At 39.3% G+C, this 14758-nt stretch overlaps 1 protein-coding gene across 3 annotated transcripts in view; it reads right to left on the bottom strand.

Moving 5' to 3' along the window:
* The window catches only part of LOC124619683, a 212497-nt gene that overhangs the window by 173314 nt on the left and 24425 nt on the right, over positions 1-14758 (bottom strand). For all 3 annotated transcript variants that reach the window (XR_006980110.1, XM_047146228.1, XM_047146227.1), the window contains exon 2: positions 8226-8564. Coding sequence is in view for 2 of the 3 variants with exons in the window: in XM_047146228.1 (XP_047002184.1) it covers positions 8226-8368 (143 nt within the window). In the remaining variant the exon portion in view is untranslated. The remainder of the gene's footprint in view (positions 1-8225; positions 8565-14758) is intronic.

Raw genomic sequence — 14758 nt, 5'->3', positions numbered from 1 at the left:
TCTCCTGCGAACCTTGCAGAACTAGCACTCCTGAAAGAAAGGATATTGCAGAGACATGGCTTAGCCACAGCCTGGGGGATGTTTTCAGAATGAGATTTTCACTCTGCAGCAGAGTGTGCACTAATATGAAACCTCCTGGCAGATTAAAACTGTGTGCCACACCGAGACTCGAACTCGGGACCTTTGCCTTTCGCGGGCAAGTGCTCTACCAACTGTGCTTTCAGGAGTGCTAGTTCTGCAAGGTTTGCAGGAGAGCTTCTGTAAAGTTTGGAAGATAGGAGACAAGATACTGGCAGAAGTACAGCTGTGAGGACGGGGCGTGAGTTGTGCTTGGGTAGCTCAGTTGGGGTGACGAGAAGGAAAGGGAGAGGGGAAAGGAGATGCATAAAGAATGGAAAAAGACTGTAGGTGTGTTGGTGGAAGTTGTAGTGCTGGAGTGGGAGCATGGGAAGGGAATAAGAAGGGAGAGGACAGCGATTAGAGAAGGTTGAGACCATAAGGGGGTTACGGCAAGGAAGCATATGTTGTAGGGATAGTTCCCACCGGCACAATCCAGAACAGCTAGTGTTGGTAGGAAAGATATAGATGGCACAGTTGCTGGAGTGAAGCACAACATATTGAGCACCATGTTCAGCAACTGGGTCTTCCACCTGTCTATTGCTCATAATTTGGCTATGGCTGTTCATGCAGACAGACACCTTGTCATTTGTCATGTCCAAATGTCTTGTTCAGTAATGGGTGGTCAGTTGTCTCCAGGCCACAATTTGGTGGTGGCTACTCATGCCAACACACAGCTTGTTAGCTGTCATGTCCATACAGAAAACAGCACAGTGGTAGCAGCTTACTTTATGGATCACATGACTGCTTTCACAGGTAGCCCAGTCTGTGATGGGCTAGGTCTATTGCCAGGATATGAGAGCCAGGAAACAAGGGGTTGAAACATCGAAATAAGTGTCCAAGGAATAGAAAAGCAACTGGAATCACTCAACAGAGGAAAGTCCACTGGACGTGACGGGATACCAATTCGATTCTACACAGAGTACACGAAAGAACTTGCCCCCCTTCTAACAGCCGTGTACCGCAAGTCTCTAGAGGAACGGAAGGTTCCAAATGAGTGGAAAAGAGCACAGGTAGTCCCAGTCTTCAAGAAGGGTCGTCGAGCAGATGCGCAAAACTATAGACCTATATCTCTGACGTCGATCTGTTGTAGAATTTTAGAACATGTTTTTTGCTCGAGTATCATGTCGTTTTTGGAAACCCAGAATCTACTATGTAGGAATCAACATGGATTCCGGAAATAGCAATCGTGTGAGACCCAAATCGCTTTATTTGTTCATGAGACCCAGAAAATATTAGATACAGGCTCCCAGGTAGATGCTATTTTTCTTGACTTCCGGAAGGTGTTCGATACAGTTCCGCACTGTCGCCTGATAAACAAAGTAAAAGCCTACGGAATATCAGACCAGCTGTGTGGCTGGATTGAAGAGTTTTTAGCAAACAGAACACAGCATGTTGTTATCAATGGAGAGACGTCTACAGACGTTAAAGTAAACTCTGGCGTGCCACAGGGGAGTGTTATGGGACCATTGCTTTTCACAATATATATAAATGACCTAGTAGATAGTGTCAGAAGTCCCATGTGGCTTTTCGCGGATGATGCTGTAGTATACAGAGAAGTTGCAGCATTAGAAAATTGTAGCGAAATGCAGGAAGATCTGCAGCGGATAGCCACTTGGTGCAAGGAGTGGCAACTGACCCTTAACATAGACAAATGTAATGTATTGCGAATACATAGAAAGAAGGATCCTTTATTGTATGATTATATGATAGCGGAACAAACACTGGTAGCAGTTACTTCTGTAAAATATCTGGGAGTATGCGTGCGGAACGATTTGAAGTGGAATGATCATATAAAATTAATTGTTGGTAAGGCGGGTACCAGGTTGAGATTCATTGGGAGAGTCCTTAGAAAATGTAGTCCATCAACAAAGGAGGTGGCTTACAAAACACTCATTCAACCTATACTTGAGTATTGCTCATCAGTGTGGGATCCGTACCAGATCGGTCTGACGGAGGAGATAGAGAAGATCCAAAGAAGAGCGGCGCGTTTCGTCACAGGGTTATTTGGTAACCGTGATAGCGTTACGGAGATGTTTAACAAACTCAAGTGGCAGACTCTGCAAGAGAGGCACTCTGCATCGCAGTGTAGCTTGCTCGCCAGGTTTCGAGAGGGTGCGTTTCTGGATGAGGTATCGAATATATTGCTTCCCCCTACTTATACCTCCCGAGGAGATCACGAATGTAAAATTAGAGAGACTAGAGCGTGCACGGAGGCTTTCAGACAGTCGTTCTTCCCGCGAACCATACGCAACTGGAACAGGAAAGGGAGGTAATGACAGTGGCACATAAAGTGCCCTCTGCCACACACCGTTGGGTGGCTTGCGGAGTATAAATGCAAATGTAGTAGATGTAGAGCTGGAGGGGTGGGGGGGGGGAGATAAGAATGGACAAGGATATTGTGTATGTTCGATAGGCAGCAAAATACCACTGTTGGAGGGGTTGGCAGGACAGTGGGTAGGATATTCATTATTTCAGAGGTAGTCAGAACTGTGGCAGAGAATATGATTCAGTTGCTTCAGTCCCAGGTGGAACTGAGTCACAAGAGGAGTGTTCCTTTGTGGTCAGACAATGGGTATGTAGAATGTGGTAGGTGACTGCTGAGACAAGAAACAGGAGATTTGTTTCTGGACATGATTGGGAGGGTAATTTCGGTCTGTGAAGGTCTCAGTGAGACCCCTGGCATATTTGGACAGGGATTGATCATCACCACAGATGTGACAACCACAGTTGGTAAGGCTGTATGTAAAAGACTTCTTAGTATGGAATGGGTGGCAGCTGCTTGAGTGGAGGTATTCTTGGTGGATGGTAGGATTGATGTGGACGGAAGTATGGCACACATCAGACACAAGCAAAGTCCAAAGTCAAGCCCCAGAGGCCAGTGAGAATTAGCTATGTGTGTGTGTGTGTGCGTGTGTGTGTGTTATGCTTGCATAAATATGTGTATGTGTGTGTGTGTGTGTGTGTGTGTGTGTGTGTGTGTGTGTGTGTGTGTGTGTTTTACAAGCTGTGAGACAGAATACTACTACATGTGCCCAGTGCCCAGCATACTAAAAATACATCATCAAAATTCTGAAATCTATACACTTCCCTGAATATTTGTTCACTGCTTGCAACATAGTCTAACAAATACATATTGATGGGATTTATTCAAAGTAATTTTTTCTAATAGATATGGTACGGAAGTGTGATAGTTTTTAATTCTACAGACTTGTTTTGGTGTGATAGTAAATTATATCATTTCTCAATAGTGCTTGTATTATAGTGTAATATGCTGTATAAAATTATAATGTATGACAAATAGCAGTCTTTCTTGTTAAAGGCAGAGTTACTATTAAGGGTACAATTTATCCACATATCAATAAGAGTAATACACAGAGCTGCACAAATTTCTTGTGTGATAACATTGGTAAGAAAAAAGGGTGTACAGATTGTCAATGTAAGTCTTGGAAACATAAAAAATTATTATGCGTCAAAACTTGGCAACCAAGTGGGCCACTCAAATCACTGCAAACACATATACATTGTGAGATTTCTGTTACAGTGTCTTCTACATGTTACAGTGTCTTCCACAAAAAAGTAGGGCCCAGTAATGTCAGATGATGTCTTTCTGCATAATACAACATCTCTCTTGTAACACAAGTGTCTTTGATTAAGTTCACAAGGGTAACTTGCTGACTAACATCAGTCATTTTATGCATTTACATTTCCTGAGACATGTGAAGGGAATCATTAGTAATGATAGGATTCCTTCAGCAAATGTAGATCCTCACCCAAAATAACTTATGCTGTTCTTGAATTTTTACAATTCATACATGTGGTATTGGAGGTCTAAATATGAATTTTGGCTGACATGTCTTAACATCTACAGCTACTGAGTGATGTTGACGTGACATCATCATCTGATGAAATCCTGAAATCTCATGGAATATTTCTCTTTTCCAAGTCTTGGCAGTCTGACCACCTACCCGAACTTCATCTAGCATCAATAATATTAAATACTCAATTTGGACTAACAAATTAATCAACTGGCATTACATAAACACCACTGTATTCCTGGCTGAATATGTTGTTGTTGTGGTCTTCAGTCCTGAGACTGGTTTGATGCAGCTCTTTACATTTGTCCTCTAGCCATCCCTGCTTAGCCATTTTGCACTTCCTGCCGATCTCATTTTTGAGACATTTGTATTCCTTTTTGCCTGCTTCACTTACTGCATTTTTGTATTTTCTCCTTTCATCAAGTAAATTCACTATCTCTTCTGTTACCCAAGGATTTCTACTAGCTCTCGTCTTTTTACCTACTTGATCCTCTGCTGCCTTCACTATTTCATTCCTCAAAGCTACCCATTCTTCTTCTACTGTATTTCTTTTACCCATTCCTGTCAATTGTTCCCTTATGCTCTCCCTGAAACTCTGTACAACCTGTAGCTCTTTCAGTTTATCCAGGTCCCATCTCCTTATATTCCCACCTTTTTGCAGTTTCTTCAGTTTTAATCCACAGTTCATAACTAATAGATTGTGGTCAGAGTCCACATCTGCCCCTGGAAATGTCTTACAATATAAAATCTGGTTCCTAAATCTCTGTCTTACCATTATATAATCTATCTGATACCTTTTAGAATCTCCAGGGTTCTTCCATGTATACAACCTTCTTTCACGATTCTTGAACCAAGTGTTAGATATGATTAGGTTATGCTCTGTGCAAAATTCTACCAGGCGGCTTCCTCTTTCATTTCTTAGCCCCAATCCATATTCACCTACTATGTTTCCTTCTCTTCCTTTTCCTACTTTCGAATTCCAGTCACCCATGACTATTAAATTTTCGTCTCCCTTCACTACCTGAATAATTTCTTTTACCTCATCACACATTTCCTCAATTTCTTCATCATCTGCAGAGCTAGTTGGCATATAAACTTGTACTACTGTAGTAGGCGTGGGCTTCGTGTCTATCTTGGCCACAACAACGCGTTCACTATGCTGTTTGTAGTAGCTAACCCGCACTCCTATTTTCCTATTCATTATTAAAGCTACTCCTGCATTACCCCTATTTGATTTTGTATTTATGATTCTGTATTCGCCTGACCAAAAGTCTTGTTCCTCCTGCCACCGAATTTCACTAAATCCCACTATATCTAACTTTAACCTATCCATTTCCCTTTTTAAATTTTCTAACCTACCTGCCTGATTAAGGGATCGGACATTCCACGCTCCGATCTGTAGAACGCCAGTTTTCTTTCTCCTGATGACGACGTCCTCTTGAGTAGTCCCCGCCCGGAGATCCAAATGGGGGACTATTTTACCTCAGGAATATTTTACCCAAGAGGAGGCCATCATGATTTAACCACACAGTAAAGCTGCATGCCCTCGGGAAAAATTACGGCTGTAGTTTCCCCTTGCTTTCAGCCGTTCGCAGTACCAAAACAGCAAGGCCGTATTGGTTAGTGTTACAGGTCCACATCAGTCAATCATCCAGACTGTTGCCCCTGCAACTACTGAAAAGGCTGCTGCCCCTCTTCAGGAGCCACATGTTTGTCTGGCCTCTCCACAGATACCCCTCCGTTGTGGTTGCACCTACAGTACGGCTATCTGCATCGTTGAGGCACGCAAGCCTCCCCACCAACGGCAAGATCCACGGTTCATGGGGGGCTGGCTGAATAGGTATCCAGAAAATTGGCTCACGTTTTTCAATCATATATGGTTACACAGCAACTGAAACGGCATCAAGTAACTCACTGCACCTGCACTAGCCTCAAATGCCTCATTCCATCCCATATATCATGGAGAAGGAAAGTGGTCGTGGTCTTTCAAAGGAATCATCTCGGTATTTGCTGTAAAAGATTTAGGGAAATCATGAAAAACATAAATCAGGATGGCTGGATGTGAGGTTTGAACCATTGTCCTCCAGAATGCGAGTCCAGTGTGCTAACCACTGCACTATCCCACTCGGATACAAAATAAAACTGCTTAACTAGCTTTATATGATGCTGCATTGTCTGTTTCATTTAATTTCTGGTTGTTACTACCTTACCAAGGAATTTCTGTTCATTCAGATAATCACCTGTCACTTTCAACAAGTAACTGAAAACAGTTTAATTACAATACTGTGCATTCACTGAAATAGGTCACTGCAGTGTAATAATGAATAAAATCAATATGTAACCTGCACGCAGTAAAATAAATATGCAATAAGTAATAGATATAGTAAACTGCCTGCAAGTAACTGCTTAATAACTGATCTAGAGAAGAGTCACAGATTAAAATGTCATTCTAAATTATAGACAAACTGAACTGTGAAAATCAAGTAGTTAAGTGAGAATAAAAACTGGGCAGAATTAGGACACAGTGCCCATGATCCCTGAATACTGAATAACCTAATCCTGTGAACTGTAAAAAGCTTTCAAATACATTGTGAATCAACTCTATCTTACACTATCATTAACAAGTAAATTCAAGACTGAAGACAAATATTATTGGTAGTCATGTGCTGTACTATGCAGGTCTGAAGGTACTTTGGCTTCAATTCACTTGCAAATCATTACAAATTCAAAACTTCGAAACAGTTAGTATTATTATTATTATTATTATTATTTCAGTGTTTTGAGGAGGATGGTAAGTGTGGAATAGGCAGATGAGGGGATGAGTAGAAGGGGGAAGAAGATGATGAAGGTGAGATGGAAAGATCAACAAGTATAATATTAACACTGAATAAAAACGTGTAATTCTTTAATCTCAAAAAATTATACACATTGGGAATAGCAAATCCTGTGACATTTTTCACATCTTATCAAACATATACACTGGAGAAACAATTCCATCCTGGACATCCCATTGTTTGATATACATTGGAAAAACTGGATGTAAAAATTAAATATTTGTAATAATTGACCTTTTTCTCACTACTGTAGAAATTATGAATGGAACACAGCAAGAGAAACCTTCGACATAATTATTCTCTGCGGAGGAGTGCAAGAACTCATTAACAACATTGTTCTGATGGAACACTACCTAAGTTTCAACAAATATTGCTTACTTCCTAGAAGTTATTACGAAAACTATCAGTGAAATTAGACTGAACAAACTGTTGTCGTCAAGTTAAGAACATTTATGAAAATGTCAAGTTTGTCTGACTTTGCTGAAACAGCTTTTTAAAATGACACAAACAAAAAATGAACTTGAAATAATAACAAAGAAAAGTAGTTGTTTATTGTTATTCAAAACATAAGAAGTGTAAAATGACCTACTCATCCAAACACTGATGTATAATATTTCATATTTCTCTTCATAAAATTGAAACCACACAATTTTTAAAGGTTTTCCACTCTACACAGTCAGTGCTGAATGACATCAAATTGAAATGGATGATAAACATAATGAAAACAGCATTAGTGATACAATCATTTCATTGCGAGCATCAGAAGTGCAAGTGTAACCACAAACCACTTTGTGATGCTGAACCTGTTTCACTATACACAAGTACCAGTTTGCATATTTTGATATTTAAAATTTAGGGCTGATGAAACAAAATTCTTATTATTCTTAGTCAACAGTATGTATGCAAAGTAATAAAGTATGAAGATATAGGTGGCACAATTCTACTATACCTCCTTCCATGTCAGAAAAGGAACATCCTGAATATCAGCAAAACAACACAAATGGAAAAAGACCTTGAACACTGGCAGTTCCTTCATCAAACTAAAAGTCAGCTGCAAGTGATATATCATCTTTAATTACTGTCTTTGTCTTTGTGCAGCTATTTCCCACATTGGACATATATATCTTTTCTCTAATTCTCCAAATTAAAACAGATCAATTTTCATGAATGAATTAAAAAATAAAACGAGTTAAATAACCAAAAAAGACCAGTTGACAGTCACAAAAATAATGCTTTAAAATTTTCAAATTACGATTTTCCTTAATTCTTGACTACCCTTTTCTACTAATGAAAGAGCTGACAGTACTGAAACCTAAGTGTTCGAAGTATTTTTCCATCGGTTTTTCAGTTACCAGTAACTGAGACTCTGTCTCAAATAGTCCATATTTTGGTTTTTGTTACACTTGGAGCTAGCATTACAATTTTGTTTGTTTAAAGAAATGTTATATATGTATACCTTTGCAAAGATAGAGCAAAGCTGCCAAAACCATCAAAACTGTCTTCTGCTGTTTTTGATTCTTGAGCACTCTTCTTAAGTGAGAGTTTTGTTAGCTTCGAGGATACTACTTTTCTCTTCCTTTTTGGATCTCTAACGTCCATTTTAACACACGTAATCTACTGTCACAATGCATCTGCAGAGGACATCAGTGCCTACTACTTTAGTCAGTCACTTTCATCTCTGGGGTGTTTTGTTAAAAATTCTCTCATCATCTGCCTCTTAAATTTTGTTTCTTCTGCACTCTCCAAGAGCATCTCTTCAATCCAGGTTCTCAGCTTTTGTGCTCCATCAGATTTGCTAAAATTAAAACAGATTAATTTTCATGAATGAATTAAAAAATAAAAAGAGTTAAATAACTAAAAAATACCAGTGGACTGTCAAAGACAAAACACATTAGAATTCTCAAATGATGATTTTTGTTAATTCTAACACTGTAAAGTCAGTTGGAAATATGAGAGCAACAATGTTGCAGTGAAACAAAGAATGTCATTATCACAGGCAACATAAACAACTTGATAACTTTAAGTCTGACATTTGGAGGGTGCAGGATTGGGCTCGCCAATTTGGCTCAAACTGGGTGAATAGGAGCAGGTCAGTGCCCCTTTCAAGTTTCCAGAATATCTCACGTAAGTGGGAAATAATAAAAGCAAAAAAAGCACTCTAAGGATTTTCAAGTACAGTGTGTAGGATTTTTGAGCATTGATGATCAAGCACGTGGCATAGCGCAGTGGTCTAGTGCACCGACTGTGAATTTGCTGTCTTGGGTTTGATTCCTGCTACAATTGTGACTTTTTTATTTATTTTTAATTCCTCATAATGTTATTACCCATAATTGTAATGGCCTCGTGCATCCTGAAATCTTTCCCATGAGTCGGAGTTAATGAATGCAACTCTGTCATTTCTAGCACCATCTTGTTCTATTTCTGGTTTCCGAATCAGAAGATTTCCCCCCCACCCCAGGTTCGGAATTGTGCTTTTAATTATAGGAACTTCCATTCTGGATGAGCGTCAGCAAAATCAATGACTTGCTTCTTAACAGCCACAGCCATCAAAGTACGAGAGTAATATTTTTTACAATCGTAATCATTCAAGTCTGTACTTAAAGAAGGAACTGATTACAAATAAAATAGAACTGCATATCGTAAAAGTGTGTGTCCCATAGCTATTGCTACAGCAGCCAAAGACACAGGAGGGTTGTTGGTGATCAAAGCTTTCTCTTCATAAGCTGAGAAAGCATAATGAAGAGCACTGGTGAAATTTTTTATCTTCATTAAAAGCTACAAATCGATGTTATCACAAATCGCTTCACTGGTAGAAAATTCTTGTTAGGCCTCTGTTTTCCAACAAAAGAAAAAAAAAAAAAAAGCTTTCTATGTCCATGTCTACATAGATACTCTGCAACTCACACTTAAAGAGCCTGGCAGAGGGTTCACCGAACCACCTTCACAATAATTCTCTATTATTCCAATCTCGAATAGCGCGTGGAAAAAATGGGACACCTACATCTTTCCGTGAGAGCTCTGATTTCCTTTATTTTATTGTGATGAACATTTCTCCCTCTGTAGGTCAGCATCAACAAAATATTTTTGCATTTGGAGGAAAAAGCTGTTGATTGATATTTTGTGAGAAGATTCTGCCACAATTAAAAAAGCCTTTGTTTTAATGATGTCCGCCTCAGATCCTTTATCATGTCAGTGACACTCCCCACCCTGTTTTGCAATAATACAAAACATGCTGCTCTTCTTTGAACTTTCTCAATGTACTCCGTTAATCTTATCTGGTACAGATCCAAGACCGCGCACCAGTACTCCGAAAGAGGACAGACAAGCATAGTGTAGGCAGTCTCTTTAGTGCATCAGTTACATTTTCTAAGTGTTATGTCAATAAAACACAGTCTTTGGTTTGCCTTCCCCATAACATTTTCTGTGTGTTCTTTCCAATTTAAGTCATTTGTAATTGTAATTTCTAGGCATTTAGTTGAATTTACAGCCTTTAGATTTGACTGATTTTCATGTAACTGAAGTTAAACAGATTTCTTTTAGCACTCATGTGGATGACCTCACGCTTTTCATTATTTAGGGTCAATTGCCAATTTTTACACCATACAAATATCTTTTCTAAATTGTTTCACAATTTGTTTTTATCTTCTGAAGACTTTACTAGACGATAAACAATAGCATCATCTGCAAACGACCTAAGACAGTTGCTCAGATTCGTCTCCTGAATCATTTATATAGATAAGGAACAGCAGAGGGCCTGTAACACTACCTTGGGGAATGCCAGAAATCACTTCTGTTTTACTCAATGACTTTCATAGAAAATCGCCACAGACATGGTAAAACACTGTTAACAACTGTAGAGACCGTTATAAACTGTTGGAAAACTGGTACAGTAAGGGCCAACTAGAGAGGATTTAAAAACTGCCAGAGCCATGTGCTCTGAACGCACAAATGTCAACAAAGAAAAAGGAGCGACAGTGGGGATATGACAACAACAGAATGTTGGATCACAAAGTATCAGAAATGTATTATTGAAAATTACATTAGCAATACATTTAATTCCTTTTGTAACCCTATTTTTCATTTTTCAGGAATTTTCCCTGCACAGACTTAAATATTCAGTTGGAAGGCCATTACACAATAAAGGAACAAAAGACAAGAGATTTGTAATAGGCCCACTGTTAATGTTTTAACTTCCAAGTACAACACGGTAGTTGTCTATTTCTTTGAGCACAACTAACTGACAGTCTCATAGTTCAATTTTGTGAAAGATTCTTTGGTTGCCCAAATACATCTGACATAGGGGAAGGTTCTGACTATAATTCAGTACTGAGAAAAGCAGTGAACAGTGTAGATCATTGTATACTGCTAAATAAATTCAAATATAATGAAAACTTATCTAAGAAACTGTAATCAAATGGTTGTTTTACACTGTCACAGTAAGAAACTAATCTGAATATAATAGAGGGAAACATTCCACGTGAGAAAAATATATCTAAAAACAAAGATGATGAACTCCGGAGATGGGAACTTGCCCTTCAATATATCCTCTCTTCCTGTTACCCACCAGGCCTCAACCTCCGCTAATTTCAAGTTGCTGCTGCTCATACCTCACCTGTCATTCAACAGCATCTTTGCCTCTGTATTTCCACCTCGACTGACATCTCCACCCAAACTCTTTGCCTTTACACATGTCTGCTTGTGTCTGTATATGTGCGGATGGATATGTGTGTGTGTGGGCGTGTGCGCGCGCACGTGACTGTATACCTGTCCCTTTTTTTCCCCTAAGGTAAGTCTTTCCCCTCCCGGGATTAGAATGACTCCTTACCCTCTCCCTTAAAACCCACATCCTTTCGTCCTTCCCTCTCCTTCCCTCTTTCCTGATGAAGCAACCGTGGGTAGCGAAAGCTTGAATTTTGTGTGTGTGTTTGTGTGTGTTAGTGTCCCTATCAACATACCAACGCTTTCGTTTGAAAAGTTACATCATCTTTGTTTTTAGATATGTAAGAAAATAATCTGTCACACAACTGGGGTACTAAAATGTGAAGCATTCCACAGGGCTGCTTGCCAGAGCCATTTTTTCCTCCTAATACTTATAAATGACTAGCCTCTGACTAAAGAAGACAATTATGGAGGCATTTTGTTAACAGGCAATAAAAGCATAGTTCTTACAGATTTGGGTCATGAACAGGTTAATACAGAAAAACATTTTCTTGGAAGATGCAAACTTATCTCATAACTAATAGACTGCACTTAAATGCAATTAAATACGGCACATCTTGTTTATTACACACATTTTATTTGCACTGACATTCCAATTTCTTGTATAGGCAACATGGGTAGTGAACTGAAAGATATAAAACTGGAAACAGAATGTATGCTACCTTTGAACCACCCCCAACAGATGCTTAACATAGCAAGCTCTACAACTACAAAACTCTTTGCCTGATGTTATGTGAGATAATACTTTGGGGTGAATCATTTCAGGCAGAAAGAATATTTTTAGCCCAACAGTGAGCCATCTGGAACAGGAGTGGTGTCAATTCGTGAAGCTCATACAGGCCCCTCTTTAACATGGTGGAGTTCTTACACTGCTTCACAGTACGCCTGTACAAGAACTAACAGCATCCTGTTGGTGAAAATAAGGTAGATGAAGAATCTCTCTGTCTCTACAGCTACATTATACTCATCAAATCACTATGAAATGTGTGCTAGAGGGCACTTTTTCTTGTCATGGTATGATCACAACCAACACTACTGTTCAAAAAAAAAAGGTTTGACAATCCCTAACACACATTTTCAATAGGCTTCCACAAGAGTTGAAGGCTGTTAGGGACAAACTGCACGTTTTCATACTCAAGCTGAAAGACCTATTACTGGTAGAGTCCTATTACCGGAAGGAATACTTTGGGGCTGAAACTTTGTGGCAAATTAAAACTATGTGCCGGACTGGGGCTTGAACTTCAGAACTCTGCCTTTTGCAGGCAAATCTTCTACCAACTCAGTTATTCAAGCATGATTCACGAGCTTTACTTGCGGCAGTATCTCATCTCTTCCCCCCCCCCCCCCCCCCCCCCAAATCATCACAGTAGTTCACCTGCATATCTTGTGGGATTAGCACCCCTGGAAGAGAGGATAATCTGGAGATACAGCTTAGCCACAGCCAAGACCATGGCTGAGCCATGTCTCCACAACATTCTTTCTTCCAGGACAGCTAATCCTGCAAGGTATACAGATGAACAACGGTGAAGTTTGGAAAGTAAGACATGAGGTGCTGGTTCCAGTAAAGCTGTGAGGGCAGATCGTGAGTCATGCTTGAATAGCTTAGATAGTATAGCACTTGCCTGCAAAAGGCAAGGGCCCCAGGTTTGAGTCCTGGTCCAGCACACTGTTTTAATCAGCTTGGAAGTTTCAAAGCAGCACACACTCTGCTGCAGAGTGAAAACTTGTTCTGGAAACAACCCCTTATGCTGTGGCTACACCACACCTCTGCCATATCCTTTCTTCTAGGAGTCTTAGTCCTGCTTGATATGCAGGAGAACTTCTGTGAAGTTTGGATGGTAGGAGATGAGGCACTGGCAGAAGTAAGACTGTCAGGGCAGGCTGTGAGTCACACTTTGATAGCTCAGTTGGTTAAGCACTTGTTCACAATATGATTGTGTCCTGCTCTGGCACAGTTTTAATCTGCCAGGATTTTTCAAATCAGCACACACTTCACTGCAGAGTGAAAATTTTCTACTCTGGATCTACTTAACTAGTTTATGTGGATCAGAAAGGTGTGACTTTCTCTAAAAATTTTCGGTTACCTGAACCAAGTAAGATGTACTTGACAAGAAATATTCAAGAGAAAAAAAGCGATGCTGGAAAGTGTAATGCTGTCAAGCTACATTTACTTATTTATTTATTTATAAGAACAATGCATCTTTTAGAAATACTATAATAAATTGAAGTCATTAGAAAGGCAGAGAAACTCAGACAGTATTTCACCTTGTGCTGAATGGCAGTTCTCTTTAAGTGTTCATAAATGCAAGATACTGACCTTAATAATGAGAAAGAACTTGATAGAATTTAATTTAAAAACCAGTTGTATATTCTTGGAGTCACTGGAGGAGCACAGTTTCAGTACTGGTTACTGAACACACATAACGGTGCCTGCCTCCAGCAAAAAGCAGTAGAATAAATAATGTGTTCAGTCAGTAAGGGCAGGAAAAATAGCTATTTGTGCAAATTACTTAACCAACATTCTAAAGAAAAGCACAATGAAAGTTCTGTTTTTGAAACCTTCATCAAGGAGTTTAAATATTTTGAACCAAAGTTCTGAGGCATTCATAAACCTGTAAGAATGTCCCGGAAGAAATGTTGGGAGATAAGATCATAACAAACAACTACATAAGTACCAAAACATGGTGCCCAAACCTTTATAAAAACTATACATATAGTACATGATCCTAAATGAAATTTCTGAGATAAGGAACTAATGATCCGAAAGGAATCTTTCTGGCAGTATGAAATCTTCAGTGTGTAATGCATGTGAGGTACATGTTTCCAAACCAGTTATGGTATGTTTCTGTGCCACCTACATCAGGAGCACTATCCTGGAAAATAACATGCAACCATACGTGATGTTTCCACAGTGCATTTTTTTTCTATAGGTTTACAAGAATTCGCTGGTATATGAACATCAATGGAAACTGAATAGGATCTGCTTCATAGGAACATAGCTACATATCTCAATTACAAGAGCAACAGGAATATGTGAAATAGTTGTAAAATTTTATGCACAGGTGTAATTCACATGTTGACACTAGTGGTCACCACTCTGACAGTTACAAGGAGCCCACTGAACATTATGACTGTTCAAATTACGTGTAATTTATTTCTGTAAGGTGTAAGCTGACTATGTTGATAAAGAAAACTAAATATTCATTTCCAACCATTAGTTCCTTAACCCTCAAAATACTCAACATAGAATACACTACTATCGGATAATTT

This window comes from Schistocerca americana, chromosome 6 (assembly GCF_021461395.2).
Source record: "Schistocerca americana isolate TAMUIC-IGC-003095 chromosome 6, iqSchAmer2.1, whole genome shotgun sequence".
In the NCBI taxonomy this organism is placed as follows: domain Eukaryota; kingdom Metazoa; phylum Arthropoda; class Insecta; order Orthoptera; family Acrididae; genus Schistocerca; species Schistocerca americana.
The sequence above is the reverse complement of the archived record's forward strand: the minus strand, read 5'-3'. Positions and strand labels throughout refer to the sequence as shown.